The 20,325-nt window shown below is 40.6% G+C and overlaps 1 protein-coding gene across 1 annotated transcript in view; it reads left to right on the forward strand.

Moving 5' to 3' along the window:
* The window catches only part of EIF2AK3 (eukaryotic translation initiation factor 2 alpha kinase 3), a 42,837-nt gene that overhangs the window by 16,173 nt on the left and 6,339 nt on the right, over window positions 1-20,325 (forward strand). Inside the window, exons 3-13 of the mRNA XM_075420296.1 lie at window positions 5,572-5,766; window positions 7,289-7,419; window positions 9,449-9,683; window positions 9,951-10,113; window positions 11,519-11,656; window positions 11,998-12,120; window positions 12,719-12,939; window positions 13,295-13,407; window positions 14,465-14,587; window positions 15,842-15,991; window positions 17,011-17,779. Of these exons, the coding sequence (XP_075276411.1) occupies window positions 5,572-5,766; window positions 7,289-7,419; window positions 9,449-9,683; window positions 9,951-10,113; window positions 11,519-11,656; window positions 11,998-12,120; window positions 12,719-12,939; window positions 13,295-13,407; window positions 14,465-14,587; window positions 15,842-15,991; window positions 17,011-17,779 (2,361 nt within the window). The remainder of the gene's footprint in view (window positions 1-5,571; window positions 5,767-7,288; window positions 7,420-9,448; window positions 9,684-9,950; window positions 10,114-11,518; window positions 11,657-11,997; window positions 12,121-12,718; window positions 12,940-13,294; window positions 13,408-14,464; window positions 14,588-15,841; window positions 15,992-17,010; window positions 17,780-20,325) is intronic.

The raw sequence follows: 20,325 nt of genomic DNA on the forward strand, positions 1-20,325 counted from the left end.
TAACTCGACAGCCTTTGTTTTTCAAAAGATTGTACTAGTGCCTGGGTCTTTGTTCTCTGCTTAAGGAAGCGGTGATGTTGTGGGCCTTGCAGAAAGTTTGAAGAAGAATACGTCCTTGGGCTCTAGCTGGCCCCTTCATCCCAGTGTGCTTCTGTTTGGTCAGGGTTTGCCTGTCAGCGATAGTGTGCTGTCATCCTTGTAGTACCCTGCGCTTCAGGATTTCTGCAGGTAACTGAAGGGAATACAGATGAATCAACATCCTGAAATCTGAGCTGGAGAGGAGAAATAACCTCTTATATTGGAAGGCAGTCATAAACCAGTGTGTCTGTGCAGATACCTCCCTACCTGCGTGCGTATCGAAAAAGGGCAGATGATAGATCTGTTCCAGACCAACCTGAACTAGGGACCCCAACTCGCAACCTTGCCCTGTGTGTCTGTATGTATATCTCACCTGAAAAATCTGCAAACATTTAGAGTAGGGATACCTGTATTATTGTATGCCTATGATTTTTTTTTTTAAACTCAGAATGTGCAATGATTGTTTTCTCTTTCCCAGATTTGTTTGTGCAGACTCTTGTTTATACCTTATAGAGTAAAGCAGCCGTATGTGGCTTTTAGTATGTTGCCTAGATTATTTTTCAAGTGGCTTAAAAGACATAGTTCTCACTGAGAAGCAGCTTTCTTAAGAGCATGCGTGATGTGGGCTTTGACCCTGTTTGTTACAGTGATCCTACTGTAGAGATAATCATAGAGGAAAAAAACTCGCACCCTTATCATTGAAGATCATATAGGTTAGTCTCAGTTAGTGACTGGAATGAAGCGCTCTCAGTTTATCGTAAGAGTAAGGTTTGAGACCTGCAAGCTGAAGTGTTAGAAAAACATAAAGGCATAACACTTCCTACTTTAAGGAAAATATTTTACCTGTGCTTACTGAAAGTCCAGCTGATCTGAAAACAATAATGTTGACTGCTTTGGGACCAGACTAGTTTTGGATGTGCCTGCACGTGAGCAGGCTGGATTTTTGCTTCGTGTAATCAAGAGTGTTAGGCATGGGAAATGAATGTCACACTTGTTGTTAAACTGCTCGTGGAAGCCTTAGTACTTCAGTTTGTTTTGATCTCTGTTTACACAATATTTTTTTCTTCCTTCCCCCCCCCCCCCCCCCCCCCCCCCGCTGCTATAAATCAGCAGCTTTCTTCATGCACCGATCAACCTGCCCTGGAACCTCGCGTGTGGTGCCCTCCTTTCCAGTAAAGAGTCTAGACAGCCAATTCCCTGGTAGCGTATGCCATTTCGGATCGTTATGCCTTTTTGCTTTTTTTTGTGAAGGCTTTTTAGAAACTGCATTACCTCACCCGTCGGCCTGGAGATTGAGCAGCCCGCGCTGCTGATAGGGCTGCGGCACCCTGCGCCGAGCCAATGGAGAACTTCAGCTCCCAACTCCTAATGAGCAAAAGAGCAGCGTCTCATTTAGGGCTCGATGCTTAATGTGGGGGGGGGGGGGGAGGTTTAAGTGTTACTTCTGAAAGACAAGCCACTTAACAATTATGTGCCATATTGCTGACCAGTGAAGCTGAACAAATAGCTATTTACATTGACAGATCAGAGGAATGTGTAAGTGCATCGTGGTAACCTACATTTTCTGTGCCAAGAGATTTGCAGCTGACTGCCTGGGTGACTCACTCCTTGGATTAGGAGATGAGGTAATGCTTTTGAGATACAGGGTGATGTCATTCCTTTACCTGAGCTGCATGCCGATGCTAGTCGCTAGTACTTTCAAGGAAAGTCCCTTTGCTGCTGGTGTGCTAGAGAATGAGGCGCCTGACTTGGATAGGAGTTATTATTATTAATGTCCTTCTAAAGCCTCTGGCTGAACTGCTCTTTTAAAAGATGTCAGCACAAGTGGCCACAAGTGCCTTTTGTTACGTGTGTATGTGGGCACCTGCAAGTATGCACATTTGCATACCTGCCCCGTTCTCCAGATAAAGCTATTTTAGTGAAAGATGACTTTTGTGGTAATCGGGTGTCATGTAATCCCATTTATAGATAGATTCATCTAAAAGAAGGTCATTCTTATTCCCCCTCTGTTTTCTTTCTGTTGTGAAATACCACGTTTATGATGGTACCAAAATGTCTAGCTTGCCCTTACAGTCATTTTAACCCCATCTGCTCGCACTCTGGTGTCCTTCAGCGCAGTAGCTCTTTCTGCTGCCTGTGCTCCCTTTCCCGATCTGTTCACCGACAGCAGTTGTGTCGTTTCTCAGCCTTTCTTTCCCAATGTCGCGCAGGACGTGCAGCTCCCGTAGGCACCCTCAAGGTTGGGAACACGGGCAGGTGAGCAGCAGAGCTGACCAAAACAGTTTCATCTGTCCTCCGCAGCTTATGGAGACCGAGGCTTTAACGGATGAGCAGGCAGTGCCCTACTGTCGAGGAATTTTCGGAGGTGTACAAGCCGTGACCTGATTTGACCCCTGTCTTGGGAGTATACAAGTGTGTGTTGCTGCGTGAGCTTCATGCGTGTTGGGAATTTGGGCATGTGGTTCCCAGCAACAGCCAGTGTTTTGCCTGTTGTTTGCTAGTTGAAAATTTCCTACTCAAGCAGCAACTTCAGAACCAGGGAAACGCTGAAGGCAACGTGTGTCCCGCTGTCCCCAGAGCTCGCAGAGTTAGCCATCGAGACTCCCCCTTGCTCAGCAGCGATTCCTGGGCGGTTTGCACTGCTGCCTCCGCTCCTCACAAACTGGTGGGATGGTCTGCAGCCCTTGGAGCGCCCTGTGTTACAAAGCCATTGCGGTTGTGGCTTCCAGCAAGTGTATCGGAAAATCTGAACCTGCAGGTGGCTGTCTAACTGCCCCTGGCACACGGCTGGTTTGACCACGCTGTATGAATTTGGCTGACCGATGACCAGTAGAATTTCTCCAGGATATGACGTGAAGACAGTTGATGACTGGGTTTGCCAGGCTTGAGCTCTGTGTGCTGAAACAGTGGGACAGGAGCTGGTTCGGCTTTTGGATATTTGGAAAGCTGCTTATGAAAAGAACCTTTGCTGTTCGTTCGTATTTATATATGGAATATCTTAATGACCTCAGGTTGCATCAGGGGAGGTTTAGATTGGATATTAGGAAAAATTTATTTACTGAAAGAGTTGTGAACCATTGGAACAGGCTGCCCAGGGAAGTGGTTGAGTTCAAACCCCTGGAGGGTTTGAACACCTCCCTGGAGGTGTTCAAAAAAATGTGTAGACGTGGCACTTCGGGACATGGTTTAGCAGGCATGATGGTGTTGGGTTGACGGTTGGACCTGATGATATTAGAGGTCTTTTCCAACCTTAATGATTCTATGATTCTGACATCTCCTATGGAGGTGAGCATGGGCCTCCAAACTACTTGCAGGTATCTGGACCACGTGCAGGAACAAACCTTACAGAGGATTTATTAATGCAGAGTAACAGCTGCACAGGCTAAAAGTTGTCATCAAAATTATTATGCATTTCTGAAAGAATATATTACCAAAACATTTTATGATATTACTCTGTGTTGAATGTTTTAACAAGATACTCCAGCGCAACTGGCGCAGGCATCTTTTGTTTTTTAAGAGTTATTTTCCAAAATCTGCCTGCCTTTGTTTCTCAATATCACAAGGCTGCACTTGAATATGAATGTTTATGTAAACTTAATTTGTTTGCTTTGTTTTTCCACTGATCAGGTGATTTCTACAAATGACCCCTCCCCACACAAATTTTTGGTTTTTTGTTAGTTTACTTCTGTAAGCATATGTATAAAGCTCTATGAGTTTGTGTGTATTTTTCCTGCTCAATGGTAGGCCACAATGCAACATTTCTCATGCATCACAGATCTCATGCAGTGTCTCTTCCAGGATATTTGGCCTATTTTGCCATAAGGTAAATATCTGGGGGGGAAGGAACATACCTCGTTTTGCTTTGTAAAGAATTTCGCCGCTACTGTCCGAGGTTTATTTTTATCATCTCTTCAGTTACACATTGTGCTCCTGAGAGGAGTTTTTATTTTAGTTGTCAGTCATCATGAGGCTCTTCACAGCCAGAAAGCATCGGTGTTGGTTCCTTTAGGGATCTTAAATGCAGTCAGCAGCATTGTTGGGTAACACCTAAATTTTCTGTTGGAATGAGGTGTGTCAAACAGTGTAGGAAGAGGTATTAGTCATGACATGCACACATTTACACAATATAGCTTTCCCTCCCTGTTTAGGTGACTCCCAACTTTGCTTAATGCTGTTTGCTCGTCTGTGACCCGGTTAGAGGAGGAAGAAGTCTCATGTTAGAGAGAATTTTAATCATGCAGATGTGGTTTCAGATCCTCACAGTGGTTCCAGAAATAATAACCAGAAACCTTCTGGATCTTTTGTATGGCTTCGTAATACACATCTGTGCCTTGGAGTCTGAGCAGGAATATTTTGTTTGAAGTGACTAATATACATGTACCAGAAGTAGTCTTTAAATCCTAGTGTGTAAAGGATCTGAATTTAATGTAATTATGTTGTAGGATACTGCCCAAATGGACAGAGGTTCTGAAAAAGCATTAAAATCCTCCATGTTAATCCGTATCCTCAAAAGCTAAGATTATGTGGATTACAGTTTCTCACTGTTCATGATGGGCACAGCCACTGTGGCTCCACAGTATTAGTTATGGTCTATCACGCTGATAATGAGTTTCTTAATAAGTCCCTTAGTACTCATTGACAATGACTCATACTTCCGAACTAGGATCTCCTTGAAAATCTCAGTGTAATGGATGCAGCGCCGTATCCTGGTGAAGATTTTTTATTTTTTTGTGGGTTTTTTTTTTTTTTTTTGCTTGTTGTGTGTTTAAGAAAAAGCCAGGCAAGTGTTAAAGGAATGGTGTACTTAAACCTAAGAAATTGTGGGGAGAAGTTAGATTTAACTGTCTGGAAAGGCAAGGGTGAAATGCGAGCTCTGATCTCAATGATAATTGCGCTCTCTGCTGTAGAAGAGGATAGGTATACTGGAGTAGTCAGTAATTGGTAAATAGTTCACATAACAGCCTCAGCTTTTCTTTTAAAACTGAATTCAGTCTTCTGATCTAGAGAGAACAATGGATTCTGTGTTTAGAAGTAAACTAGCTCTGGAGAAAAAGCAACAACGAAGTAGAACTTTACGTACGATGCCACCGTCTTGAAACTATCACAAATAATCAGCAGAACTTACACTTTAACCAGTGACTGTCTCTTCAAGAATGCTTCGCCCCGTATCGTATTTTCTGTAGTTTGGATGAATACTAATCTATCAATTGATTGAGCTTTAAAATTTTTTGCTTAAACTGGAAGAAGTGTCACACACGGAACTGCTTTTTAACTAAGAATAATGAAATATGGATTTGATTTGAATGTCTGGAAGTTTTCTGTCTTCAGTATAATTTTGAAAAGTAAGACTGTGGGGTACGAAACCATAAAACAGGATACTGGAATATGAAGCAGTGTACTTGCTCATATAGTGTTTCTGTTTCCATCTGTGATCTGTGTGTTCTGATAAAATTGTGGTTATGTGGTAGCTGACCTTCAATTGAATTATTTTAGGTATTTGGAAATAAGATGATAATTCCTTCCTTGGATGGGGACCTTTTCCAGTGGGATCGAGATCGAGAGAGCATGGAAGCAGTTCCTTTCACAGTTGAATCTCTCCTCGAGTCATCCTACAAATTTGGCGAGGACGTGGTCTTAGTTGGGGGAAAGTCTTTGACGACCTATGGGCTGAGCTCATACTCAGGGAAGGTAAGAGCCTGAAAAGTTGCTTTGTGTGTATGTGCTTTGAGCGCTGTCTTGCAAATAAGTTGCTCTTGAGATTTAAACTGCAGTACAGCTGAAGTGCACAACTGCATGGCGCAAAGGAGCAGAATCTGAGCTTTAGATGACAGTTTTTTCACAACTGATTTCAGATTTTTGACAACTAATGAGCTGTTTGAAAGCAAGAAAAACATTCAACATGCAAAAGCTTACGACTTGTAGTTGTTGTCAGCAAGTTTCCTATCTCTTAGTTCTCCTAACAGTTAAAAGTCATATCCAAGAGTTAAGTTGAAAACTACTTGCTAGCTGACTAGTTCAGAAGGTGTTTTTCTTCTGAAATCCATTGGTTAAAAGTTGTGTATATTGAAAAAAACACAGAAGAAAAAAAGGCGAGGAAAAGCACAGGAATTAATTGCATTATTCAGAGTCCTAGAATTGACATCCCCGTGCCTCCTTAATGTCAGATGTCATCAAAATGCTTGTAGGTACTTTGTGTAGTGAAGAACAGACAATTGGTAAATCAGAAATGTTGGTGCATTTTAAAACAAGTTTAAAAAATAGGTTCAGTTTAAAACTTATAAACTTCCAATGTTTGTTTTCCACCAAATCAGTTTTTCCATTTTGACCGTATATTTTAATGTAGCACGTTTCTATGGCATGGTGTAGAGTGATCACTAGTAATAAAGAGCATAGACCCAAAACAGGAGTTCATGAAATCATTTTGATTTCCTCATTGATAGCAGAGGGCACTGTGCACCAACGGGCTGCTCCTCCCCCAGTGTTCAGGAAGTGGAAATTTCGGTTTCTGCTTTGTTTCCTGGCTTATGCTCACAGTAGCAAAGGTGCCTCGTGCAGGAGCCAGTGCCGGACTCTTCCTTGTTATACGTTTGGGCAGTCTATTGCTCTTGGCAGTATGATGTCGATTCAGACTTCTGACAGTGCGTTCAGCTCCCTCTTTCACAAATACAGTTGCCCATATAATCCAATTTCTGTTTGAGATTAGGGCTGTGAGAGTTAAATAAAGTCACCTTTCCGCTTTAACAGCTGACAAAGCAAAGTGGGAAGGCTCTGCACTATTTTATATAAATCAATAGTACTTCATCTGAAGCTAATAGAGTCATGCTGAGACAAATACGGCACAAAAGCAGAATTATGCAGTGGGTCTTGTAGGAATGTTCTTCGGATGTCTGTAGAAATAGTGGGAAAAGAGAGAGCTAAGATTTCTTTCTGTTAGAAGTAGAAATACATGCAAAGTATAGTCGAAAGGTAGTCAAAATAGCCCAAACTGTAGCCTTACTAGAATCTTTTGAAAATTCTAGTTCCGAAAAGCCCCAGGCTTTTCAACGTCCGTCAAGTCAAGCATCTAAAATTATGGAGCTCTAAATCGCCTGCGAGCCAAAAATGTGTTTTAAGGATTGTTAGCTTTGAGTATCGCTGCTGATTAGATTTGTTTGTCTTGAAGTTGTTCAGAACTTCGAAGCATGTGCAAGACTCTTGCTTTGCCCCTTAGGTGAAGTACATCTGCTCAGCCATGGGCTGTCGGCGGTGGGACGACGATGAAACAGAGCAGGAAGAGACGCTCCTGTTGCACCGAACCCAGAAAACGGTCCGTGCTGTTGGACCACGCAGTGGCAATGAGAAGTAAGTGTCATAATTGTTCAGAAACAATCTGAAAGAGACAAGTTCTTAATACGTAACATTTTAAGGTTTTGACCTTCTTTTTGCTCTCGTTAGACTAGGAGTTGCACAAGGGAGTTTAGAACATTAACCAAAGGAATGCACCAGACTGTTGGCTGGGATCTAACCCCTTTGCTCCTCAGTGCTTTTGCAAAATGTCTCGAACGTCAGTTTTATAGATGATTAGACAGAAAAGATATGAGCACATATTTATTCCCTCTAAAGCAAACGAAAATTACTTTCCTTGTCCTTGCATACCTCGATAGAGTTTATCACTGCTGTACTGCACAAGGCAAACGTTACTAATGTTTGTTCCAACTGTTGGTTTTTTGTACAAAAGGAGACAGTTTAAAAGTCATCTTATGACCTACTGATTCTCTTTGAAGTTCTTTACTTACTGATGGTAACTGTCGCTGTTTGTTTTTTTTTATAGCTGATGTCTTTAACTTACATTTTATGTTGATATTTTAAAATGTCTTCCGTCTTATTTTTCAAAAGTCCCATTCTTAAATCTGCTTTACTCATTTCATAACGTAGGTAGTCTGTTCTTTACAAGCTGTAGAAACTGGTTCAGTCTGTGACTTTCCTGGTGCTGTCACACTGAAGTTTTAATACATCAAGATTTCTATAAAAATACAGACACATATTCTACTAAAAAACCAAAGCCCACTTAATAAAATACAGATTTAAAAAGATGGTTGCTACATGGGTACAATAATTGCCCAGCAATTTAGTGGAGATCTGGTAATTCCCCGTTCCCCTGCTCCCTCTTCTGTTTGCAGTAGGGTTTGACAGGTTGTGCATCTGCAGCAGATCGGAGGTAACCCGATTAGAGCTCCGATAGATCAGCAGATTAGATGTCTGAAAAGAGGAATCTGGGGTTCCGTAGTTCTTGGAGACTGATGTTGGCAGGGAGAGGTATGTCATAAAAACATGCTTTTTCCTTCATACATCTCTTTCAGAAACATAATACAACATCTGGTGCACCTGAATCCTCCTGTCTTTGTAGTGAGAGACAGAGGTGCTTTCCTGGTGACGTGGTGTGGCTGCTGTGGAGTTTAAAGATAGATCTAGGATTTTAATCCAGAGAAGGAGGAACTTCTATTAAATCAACTGAATATATAAAATATGCCAAGCTTTTACCATAAGGGTGAAAATCTTTAAGGAGACAGTTTGGGCTCCTGGTGGTTGACAGACTGGTCATAAGAAACTTTGGGTTCCCAGACATTCTGTTCAAGAAGTATTTTCCCCCTTGTTGCTGTTCAAGGCACAAACTTGCCATGCTTTCCCATCTGTATCTTCTCTACAGCATTCAGCTATATCATGGGAAAAAGAGAAAAATTATTCTTTCTGAAAATAATTTTCAGTTTTTATCCTACTTTGTTCATTTACAAAAATAGCTTTTGGCTGTGCAAGTCTTACACAGTTGTCTTTTTGTCGGTGTTAACCTATGGGGCATGAGCAGTCCTGGCTTCATGAAGTACCTCTCAAAGAGATCCTGTGATCTTGTGGGGGATTAAAACAAAACAAAAAAAGCATTGTCTCTCCCTCAGCTTAAAAAACCTCACGTTTCAAAATGAGGCTGCTTTATTAATGAAGAGAAATATGTCTTGTGTAGAATGCTGCTTTGTAAATGCTTTATACTTCTTGCTTTCGTCAGCTACATAAAGTTTTCCTACTAAACAGGCCCAGCTGTACTACCTGATGATTTTAATTGCTCTCTCCATATACTGAACTTTTAATGCCATTGGCCCTACTTCACCAGCTGTTTTCTCAACTTGCCCATCATGTTGGACAAGACTTCTCAGCTTGTTTGGTTTGTATTCTGGGTTAGCACTCCCCCTCCTGGTGCAGTTGTGTTCATCTGAGAGTTTGCTGTGAAAATGTGGGCCAAATACAGGTAATTCAGTTTAAGAATCTGCTGGACGGAGGATCTGGGACTTCCTTGGAATATATAAGCTGCTTCTACGAAGTTTTTCTCTCTTTCTTGAAGGTGGAATTTCAGCGTTGGTCACTTCGAGCTGCGCTATGTCCCAGATATCGAAACTAGAGCGGGATACATTGAGAGCGATTTTAAATCAAATATGAACAAAGAAGAAACAAAAATTATTTCAGATGTGGATGAGCAGGAAGCTATGATGAAAGACACAGTGATAAAGGTCTCAGTCGCTGACTGGAAGGTGATGGCTTTCAACAAACGAGGAGGACATCTAGAATGGGAATACCAGGTAGGGGGAAAGACAGAATATTGAATATTACAGAAGTAGAAGTTTTGCAGCTTCATAGATGATGTCTTTCATCTTGGGTTTCAGGTGCTGGTTTTGTAAAGAAGTGCACATCTGCTTGTAATTTTTTTAGCTGAATTTCTGATTTTGAGCTGCTACATCTGTTACAAAAATTAAACCAAGGAATTTAAACACATTGCTAAAGCATTATTCTTGTAAAATATCTAGTTAATACAACGTTAATTTTCCAGTTACCTCTCTCTTCTTCAGTTTTGCACTCCAATTGCTTCGGCATGGCTGGTTAAGGATGGCAAAGTAATTCCAATCAGTCTGTTTGATGACACAAGTTACACTGCAAACAATGAAGTACTGGAAGATGAAGAAGATCTTGTGGAAGCTGCCAGGGGGGCCACAGAATCCAGTGTCTATTTGGGTGAGACACCAACTGCAGCATTTTCTCTAGTAAACGTTATTCTTCTCTCTGTTGAGGTTGTAGTAAAGCAGATCTTTCTGTACTAATGTATTAGTTAAGAGGAGCTGCAACATGTTCAGTCTGATATTCTGCATAATGAAGGCTGTTAAATTTAATGTGTATTGCTTTATAAAGCCCAAAATCTGAGGCTTCACTAACACATGTATATCCCAGAAAGGCACCTTGACTTGATTTAAAGACTTTGAAAAGGTAAAGATGTGTTCTCATCTCTTCCTAGCCTGCTCTGGTCATCTTTGCTGTTGTCATTCAAAGTCAGAGTTCTGTCTATCCATCTTAGAAATTCTGACAATGACAGAAGTACAGTATACTTTTGGCTGTGGCAGAATTTATGACTGTTTGGGCTAAACAGTGATAGTTAAGAAATTGATTTATTTCTCTTTTTTTTCTTCCTTTTTCAAAACTAAAACATTTCAAAACCATAAATCTTTTCCAGAATCTTTTTGATTCTGACATGTTCACTGCTTTGTGGTTTCAGTACATTAGAGATGATTGAAAGTCTTGAAACTTTTAAAGATAGGTTTATAGCTAACAAGGCAGTCTTATTGCTCAGTAGGCAGTAAGCAATATCTCCAGCCCGCTAATTTGTCACATTCACTTTTTCCTCTACACTGATTACAGTAACTTACCACAAAGTAAATTTCAGTTAAGATTTTATGTGACTAGGTTTTCATCCAGCTGTCAGAATTCATTTGATGTGGTTTGTGACAACTGCAAACAGAGTGGCCCCAGGTCCTTCTTCCTCTCGGCTGTCTGTCTGTCTCTGGGAGCTAAACATGCTTTGGTTTTCTAAGACTTTGCCTGAGCCTTTTTCTGTAAGTCTTTACACCTCGTAGCTTTCCTGTCAGGGGTTACACAGATAAAGAGTAAGACTAGGAAGAAGCCAGATTGTTCCAGCCTTCCTGCTAATGGCTGTTGAGGGGTAATTTGTACCAGCATTAACAAGAGTATGAAGTTTGAGAGAAGTCTTACCTATGGAAAGCCCATGCTGCCTGATAGCTCTTAAAAATTTCTGGCATTTTTCTCTAGCGTCAGCTCTCCAGCAGTGAAAATGAGATGTCCTGATCTCCTGTTTTTATAGAACAGGGGAAACGTATTACTTGAATTCATCCAGCCTAGCAATCAGAGTCAGTATCTCAGATTCTCAGAATATAAAGAAATATTTTCAAAAATGTTTTTAACCACGTATTTTAACCATGTCCCTGCTCATGGCAGGGGGGTTGGAACTAAATGATCTTTAAGGTCCCTTCCAACCCTTACCATTCTTTGATTTTAACTGGGCAATTTTATTCTCTGGGTGAAGAGAACTAAATCTTAAGACTAATAAGCTCTGTGGTTTATTACTTAGGTATGTACCGGGGCCAGTTGTATCTTCAGTCATCAGTCAGAATTTCTGAGAAATTCCCAACCAGTCCAAAGGCTCTGGAATCCAGGAATGATAACGCAATTATTCCTCTTCCCAAAATCAAGTGGAAACCTTTAATCCGTAAGTCACAACTCAAGAGTTTCACTTACTGTCTTAGCTCTGAAAAGACAGGACATCTTTCTGATTTCTAATATGTTTCATAATGTTTACAGCTGGAATGATGTGAATATGAGTGAATTGACTTGTCCAAAATTAGTATTTTGGCAACAGGAAGAGGCATTAAGTAACTGTTACATTAAAATACTCTGCTTAATGTTTCCTTGCATTAATTTTGGTTCTCTTGGTCTGGTCCAAGAGACATTTTCTAGGATTATGCAAATGGAGTTCTTATTAAATTAATATAAGAACAGATTTTTTTTGTAACAGTTCAGCTCAGAAAATTGTGTCTTTTCGATGCTTAGATTCTCCTTCCAGGACTCCAGTGTTGGTGGGGTCTGATGAGTTCGATAAGTGTCTCAGCAATGACAAGTATTCTCATGAAGAGTACAGTAATGGAGCACTTTCAGTTCTGCAGTATCCATATGGTAGGTGGAAGTTCCAAATTTTGAAGTGTTTCAAATAGCCAGGTTGACCCATTTATTATCTGTGAAATTCAATAAATTTGGCCATTTGTTTGATCTTAAATATGTGTATTTTTTTAACATTTCATGAACTAGCAAATTATTGCCCAAAGTAGGATTTGCAAATTGTGATGTATGTACAATTAGTGCCACCCAAAACACTTCAGAGTGCCAGAAATTGCCACTGCAGAGGTGTTGTGTGTACTGCCATTCCACTGAGAGTTGGTCTGAATCAAAAAAGGTTGGGAATTATTTTTTTCAGAATTTGCTAACAGTGCTAGAGACTAAGCCTAGCAGTATAAAGTTTTCCAGATGGAAGATATTCTGGTTTAAAGCTAATGGTGGTCAGGCCTTCTGAAGTGGTAAATTTTGACGAGAGACCTAATTGCTGTGGAGTCTGCACCCTTGCTTAACTAAATTTGCTTATGTGCCATTTAAGATTGTGGGGCATGCAAACAAAAATACCATGTGTCTGTTGAGGAAGCCTGTTAATTAGAAGGCAAAATTGTTACGTAGTTACCTGCAAGTAAATCTGTGCCCTCTTTGTGTCTTTTATACACAGATAATGGTTATTACTTACCCTATTACAAGAGAGAGAGAAATAAACGTAGCACCCAGATCACTGTTAGATTTTTTGATGATACAAGTTACAAGAACATTCGCAAAAAAGATCCTGTTCTTCTGCTTCACTGGTGGAAAGAAATTGTTGGCACCATTGTATTTTGTATAGTGGCCACAACTTTTATCGTACGCAAACTTTTCCATCCACATCCTTACAGCAGAGTAAGTATTTTTTTCTGAAACCTAAATACAGAAAGTATTATTTTAGCCTTTTCTTTTAGTTTTGAGTCTGCAATGAGTAGTATCGGTAAGTTAATAACTAATGAGACAACAAAATCAAAAGCCTAAATTTATTGTTAAATCTGTCTGTGAAGGCTGTCAGGTGCCAGGTACAATTTGCTTAACTGCCTCAGCAAGTAGATAAGACTGCTTCAGCCATACCTGACATCTTTGGAGATACTTATTCTGAAATTATTTAATGCCATATCTAGAGGTACAAGCTGATCTCAAGTACTTAAGGAGTTGAAATTTTTTGTTAAGGTTTTTTTTTTGTTCTTGTTTTGATAACCCTTGATAGCTGCGGAAGGAATCTGAAACCCAGTGTCAGACTGACAGTAAATACGAGCCCACTTGTGGAGATGTTAAAGACAGCAGCTGGAGTGACGTCAAGAACTCCGGATACGTGTCACGGTGAGCTCAGTTCAACACAGCACGTACAGGGTTTTTAGTTGGTGTGACAACTGACACTATCTGGAAGAGTAGGTGTTCACTTGTTCTTACCTCCCCCAGTCCTAGTCCTCCAACTAAGCAGGATAATCAGCAACTGACACAGAGAGCCCTCTCACCCCATTACCGATGGGAGATTGCAGTTATGATTAGTCTAAGCGATCCTGGAGAGTCTACAGGATACCTGCAGTCACGAATGTTGTTCTTGTATATCCTGCTGATACGTGAAATGGAAGATTGATTCGTGAAGGTCTTAATCAGTGTTTGCTCCCTCTGTTTCTGTGTTTATGGATTAAAGCAGAGAAAGGCAATTGCAGGTGGAAACAGGTGATGTTTTATATACTCTGCAGAATAAGCAGGCTATATTTGGAACAAACCTTTGTTGCTGTTACGAAGGAGTTGGTTAAGATAGAAGGGTGTACAGGGGCATGTCATGGTACTCTGGAGAAAACGTGGCCATTTCCTGCACATTTGTAACTCACTGAAAGAAAGAACTGGAGTATTTAAAATGAGGAAGAATAAGAAAAGTAGTGAGATTTAAGAACAGTGATGTTTCAGAAGGGATGTTTGGAAGGTCTAGTTGCAGAAATAGTTGTTTGGGGTAGGGTTAAAGACAAACCATAATTTAGAAAATACTTAGCTGTCACCACCTAGTTTGTGTATTGAAACTTAGCCTGCATACTCATGGTCGATGATCAAGGAAGCATGCAACCTGGTATTCTGAAAAACTTCTTCGGTTTGTCATGTGCATGCATCGTGGAGCTTGGTGGTTTGTCATAGACGCTGAATAAATGCACAATCAGCAACTGTCCATTTCTTGAACAGGTGAGCATCTGATTGCCTCAGTGGGTGAGCAGGGAAAAAAGAGAAGGAATGCTTCAGGTCATTCAGCGTGTTTTGCCTGTACAGAAATATTTCACCTTTAGTCATAAATGACTATTTTTCTGTCTATGCTAATGCATTTTTCTCCTCTATCCTCCCTCCATTCTTCTGTCCCTTCCTCGCACCCTTCTCCTCCCAGATACCTGACAGATTTCGAACCAATTCAGTGTCTGGGTCGTGGAGGTTTCGGAGTCGTTTTTGAAGCCAGAAATAAAGTGGACGACTGCAACTATGCTATCAAAAGGATCCGTTTACCTAACAGGTAATGAAGGAGTTTGTTGAGATGTAGGGAATGAATGGTGGGATCGCGTCCTGCTGAACCATCTGTTCCTGAACTGATTGCCCAGATTCTACATTCGGATGAATGACATAGTTTTTAATGGGGGGGCTGACTTAGGTTTGGCACCAAGAATTTGGCATGTGTAATCACAGCAGAAGGGTGACCTGCTTGGCTAAAATACTTGCATAGCAGGACCCTTGTGAGGATGCTGTGGCCACATGGGAACTCCTTTGATTTTCTTGATGAATAGAACCTTTGATAACAGGACCAGTTATTTGTAGTGCTGTTAATTTGCTTCTCTCCTTCCTCTCCTTACCTTTCCTACTCCACCTTCTCTTTCTTTTCTCTCTCCCTTACCAGCTTTTCTGACTCCATTTGTCCATTTGTTTCGTTTTCTGGTCCCACAACCCCTACCTTTTCTTTCAGTCATAGGTGGTCAAGCCATGCTGCTGAATTACCCTACACAGAGCTTGCAGCAGTTCCTTTTAGTGGGAGATGGGAGACACTGCTTCTGGAAATCTCAAGTTAGAACAGCAACAGGCAGGCCAGTAGAGGGAGGGGGTAAAGCTATGAAATCTAGAATTACGATTTTTTTTTGAATGTGTTAAATAAGCGTGACTATTTAAGATTAAAGGTTGTGTTCAGAAATTCAAGGTAGCCTAAATTATTATTTTCCAAGCATACTCAAACCCATTAACTAAAATCATCTGACTTCATTTGATCCAGTTAACGGTCTTTATGAAGAGAGATTATTTACTTCAGTAAGATAGCAGGCTACCTGCTTTCCTGTCCATAGAATGGAGATAGTCTTTATGCAGTCTCCTTATGTTATGCCAATTAAAAAAGAAATACGGAGGTATTTCTGTCTGTCTTCTTTTGTGTCAGTGTCTTCTGCATCCCTGTAGAATATTGCTGTTTAGTGGTCTTTTTTTCTATCCTTGTAAACAGCTGACAGCAAGATGAACCTTTTCTTCTCAGTTTTGCTGCCTGTAATTATTTGAAACAGGATGGCTAAATGCTTAGCCATTATAAGCCCATACTGCTCCTCCACACTTCTAACCAAAAGGAGTTACTCTGGGGAATTAAAGACCTGTCTGTCTTTTGGTGTGAAGAGCAATACTACTGGCCTGGTTTATACTGGGCTAGCTTTGATCAAATTCCTTTGCAGAAATTTCTGTATTGTGCTGTTGCTTTATCTGACCATGTCTCTGTTGTTCTCCTCACCTCAAACTGCAGGGAGCTGGCTCGTGAAAAGGTGATGCGGGAAGTCAAGGCGTTAGCTAAACTTGAGCATCCAGGTATTGTTCGGTATTTCAACGCATGGCTGGAAGCTCCACCTGAGAGATGGCAGGAAAAGATGGATGAACAGTGGTTGAAAGATGAAAGGTAACTGGTGGGATATTTTTAACAATTTAATTTGAGATTGTACATCAACAGAACTGGAGAACTGGTAGATGATCCAGGAAGATGAAGAACCTATGTAGGAAAGAGATGGTTATTAACTCTAGGCTGTCAACTTTTCAGTTGAACAAGGTACAGATATATCACACTTGTGCATAGCGTCACTCGATTTTTGGGTCCTCTGTTGTGTTAAGGTCCTTGTTTCAGCTTAGGAGACATTTTGCAGTTCTTAATTTAACTTCTGTAATTGAATCTTTGGGTGCAAGGTTGGACCATTGCTAGTGTGATTCAGTTTTAAACTTGGGCATCTCTGTCCCCTTTGTTACTTTCCACCACTTTTCTCCTCTTTGTGTCTTGGTTTAGATGGCTCTGATTCAGTAGTCCAATGCCTCAATGAATTTATCTCAGCAGAAATATGTGGGGGATGATCAGGCTGATGATTTGTAAAGCTTGGTAGAAGTAGGTTAAAAATGGAAAATCGGATAAAGGAGTTGGAGGATGTTAAGTGAAAGGAAAAAGTGGGTGTATGTTAGCATTTAAAGAATGAGGCCTAACACAAGACTATTTAGTGGTCTCATAGTAACATCTTCACATGCCTAACAATTTTTAGAATGTAGCGACCTTTATATTTCAGGCATCAAATTAACTTTTCACAGCTGTAATTCTTCCAAGGCGCTTTAAATAGTCATTGCAATGCATATTCTAAAGGACTGAATTTTTCAAGCTGAAGATGAGCTTGATTGCATATTGGGAATCCAGGCAGTAGAGCTTGCTAATTTTTCCTTTATCAACACTCTTGTCTCAGTGAAAAAATGTTATCCTCGCTAAGAAAAACGGATGCTGAATCATCCTGGTTACTGGTGATTCCAACACTTGGGTAGTCATTTGCCTTACAGTATGACACTGTTCTCAGAGGTAACAGTTGTTAAAACCTGGGCTTATGAAAATGCATTTCCAGTGGAATGAAGTTCTGTAGTATTGATCTCTCGATTTTGTTCTTCTAGCACGGACTGGCCACTCAGTTCTCCCAGTCCGATGGACGTCCCGTCATTTAAGATCAGAACAGAGCCGTTTTCTACCAAAGAGCACATTGAAGTCATTGCCACTTCATCAGAGAGGGTAGGGTCCGTGGGAATACCCTGTGGTCAGTCCAATTCATCCGGAAGCCAGTTTTCTCCTCTGGAATTTTCTGCCACGGACAACAGGGACTTACACCAATCAGAAGATCCACTGTTAAACCTACAGGACAGTGTCCTTACAGGCTGTGACGTAGAATACAGTACTATCAACAAGAAGGAGCTGGGTCACTCCTTGGAAGTTTGTTCTTCAGCTGTTCCTGTTGCACACCTGAGGGAAGGGACCTCCTCTTCTATTGTGTTTGAGGATTCTGGTTGCGGAAATGCTTCTAGTAAGGAAGATAAAGTTGATGTTTCACATGACATGAGTCTTTCTGAGGATCAGGCAAAAAGTACAAAGGAATCTGACAACAAGAAGTCTGCTTCTGGAAGTCCCCTCTCTCTTTCTCCACCAAGGCCAACAAGTTTAAGCTTGGACCTTTCTAAAAATATTGCAGAAAAAGTCAAGCCCACCTCTCCAAAGGTGTATCTTTACATCCAGATGCAGCTCTGCCGGAAAGAGAATCTGAAAGACTGGATGAGCAGAAGATGCATGATAGAGGAGAGGGAAAGGACAGAGTGTCTGCAGATATTTCTGCAGATAGCTGAAGCGGTTGACTTTCTGCATAGCAAAGGGTTAATGCACAGGGATCTCAAGGTTTGTATTTGTAGGTTACTGTAGGAAATGTGTTTGGGTTTTTTTTAAATTTATTTATTGGCATGATCATCACTGCCTGAACTTTCCACATTCTGGTTGTATCTGGGTGTCTCCCTGGCTGTGTCCTGTAGGCAAATGTTTTCTGGTTTAGTACTGTGAGATCATCTTTGGAGCTATCGTTAACTTGAATTATCTGTGCCCAACGTATCATACTAAGGTCTCTAGTGCTGTAAAATTCCTGAAACATGTTGACTGACTCAAATGGCATCACAGAGTACCTCTCCCTCCACTGCATTACAAACTTGAGCATCAGCAATTCCAAATTTGCCTGCTCCTAATACAGCAGTGCCAGGCTGTTTAGCTCAGTGTCAAGTTCTGCTTTAAACTGACAGATCAGGAGTGTGTGGATACAGGTAAAATTTTTTTGGTATGTGGGAGCAGTATGGCACTGGAGACAAATCCTCAGCATGCATGTTGCAAAAGCTGAGTTAACATCTGTACAATAATCTGGACGTGCAGTGCTCCAGGAAATAAACATTAATCATTCATTACTGGAGTTAAAGTCTTTCTTACAGCAAGACTTCTTGTACCTGGCAGAAATCAGTTGTATTTGTTTTATGGCATTTTTAATTCAGATTCTTTTATCTAGGGTTGTTCAAAGCTGTGTGGCAAAGAAGGCTGTTTTGGATCCTGTTCTGCTGTTTCAAGTGAAGCAGATAATTGGTAGTGTTTACAGTTGGAATGGATGCTCTTAAAGGTCTTTTCCAACCTAAGTGATTCCATGATATCAATTCTGGTATTTGCCTCCTTCTTTCTATAGCAATACTGCTTAAGAGCAGCGGTGTTACTCCTGGTTAGAGAAAGTAAAAATTAAGTATTACTGCTCTAGGATTGAAATGTAAACTGCCCTGGAGTTGTATTCTGGGTCAATGCCGACTGTCACAATGCAGCTTTCTGAAGGATTCATAATCTTTTTCAATGTCTGATAACATCCAGACAGTTAAGAGTGGGAAAGGTGGTTTCTGCCTCTGGCGTTTAATGTAACTGAAGTCAGGAGTAACTGCTTGTACCATTTCTTTCATTTTGCTTCTGATCCTATGTTGGTGCCGAATCTTCCTGGAACTTGTAGCACTGGAAGTGTCAGTATGTGTTACCAAATACCAGAATTTAATTAAAGAACCCAGCTGAAGTTAGTCTGATTATTACAAGCTCTCAGAAATGGATTGCTTTTGCCAAATGGTGGAGAGGCAGTTCCTGTTTCTCTTTGCTTATTTGAGGAGGCATAAATACCTACCTCAGTGGAGTAAATACTGAAATGATTATAACTGTTATTGTAGCTGCTCAGATGGTAATCATTTAGTGTCAGTAGCAACAAAAGATAAAAATGCCGTCTCGGATGTGGCAGTAAAGGGGGATTCAAATTCAGGAACACTGAAAGGGTATGTCAAAGTATCCAAGTATTTTCTTTCCCCATCAGCATTAAGCGATTAGCTTGAACCAGTTATCTGAAAAATCTGTAGTGCTTGAGAAACTGACCAGAAAAGTAATTAAATCCCTATCCTAATATTTTGCTAGACGTGTTAATTAATAACCTTTCCTAACAATACTGTCAGTTGTAACTCTGCAGTCTTTACTGAGATCACTGTTCAGTAAAGCAGATGTAGATCTTCACTTAAAGCTATAGTAGCCTTCATCAGAAGTTGTGTAGCATTTTGTTGGAACATCTTAAAAGTTTAATACTGGCAGCAGTTTGAACAAGAGATTTGATTTTGTTTACTTGGTATAAAAAAACTTGGAACGGCTCTCCCTGCTGCTTCAGAAAACTTCCCAGGCGTGTATAGATGTTGTTCTTGGATCCTGGACGTTTGTCTGTTACATGCTAGTTTGATCAAAACAACAGCCAGGATGTTTAATTTTTTTCTATAGTTTTCAGAAGCCACTAGGAACATATCTCACCTAATTTTGGAATTTGTCCAAGAGATTGGTCATGCAGCCCTAAGTTCGTGCCAGCGCTAATAAGCAAATAACCTGCCGAGCTGTTTTGGCTTTGCTAGAGGCAGAGCTAGCTGGCAGCAGGGGCCAGTTCTTGCTCCCTTTGGCACCAACAAAACCTCATTGATCTATGTGAAAATAAATGTGTATGCATGCATATTAAAAGACTCAAGAAGATCTTTTAAATCTTTAAATGAACAGTGCATGTTGAGATGCATTAATTAGGCTCCTACTAATCAGAAACACCATAATGACAAGATGGCAGGAATTTAGGTAGGCAAGTTCAAATTCTTTTGAAGAAAATGAAGTACAGAAACAGAAGTCTGTCTGTCGGGTGAATTTACTGTTATTCCCAGGATAAGCTGTCCGTCATGCTTGATAGCTCAAAAGAAATTTTGAGTGTCATAGCACTATGAGAACAGTCTTACATATGTTTTGCAGCATTAATTGAATTAAACAGTAGCCTTCCAGATGTGTGAGTAGCTTATGTCTGTGAAAATAATAGGAATTCTTATTCTGATTGAAGAATCTGGAGAGAAATTTCTTTGTGCAAG

This window comes from Opisthocomus hoazin, chromosome 5 (genome assembly GCF_030867145.1).
Source record: "Opisthocomus hoazin isolate bOpiHoa1 chromosome 5, bOpiHoa1.hap1, whole genome shotgun sequence".
NCBI lineage: Eukaryota > Metazoa > Chordata > Aves > Opisthocomiformes > Opisthocomidae > Opisthocomus > Opisthocomus hoazin.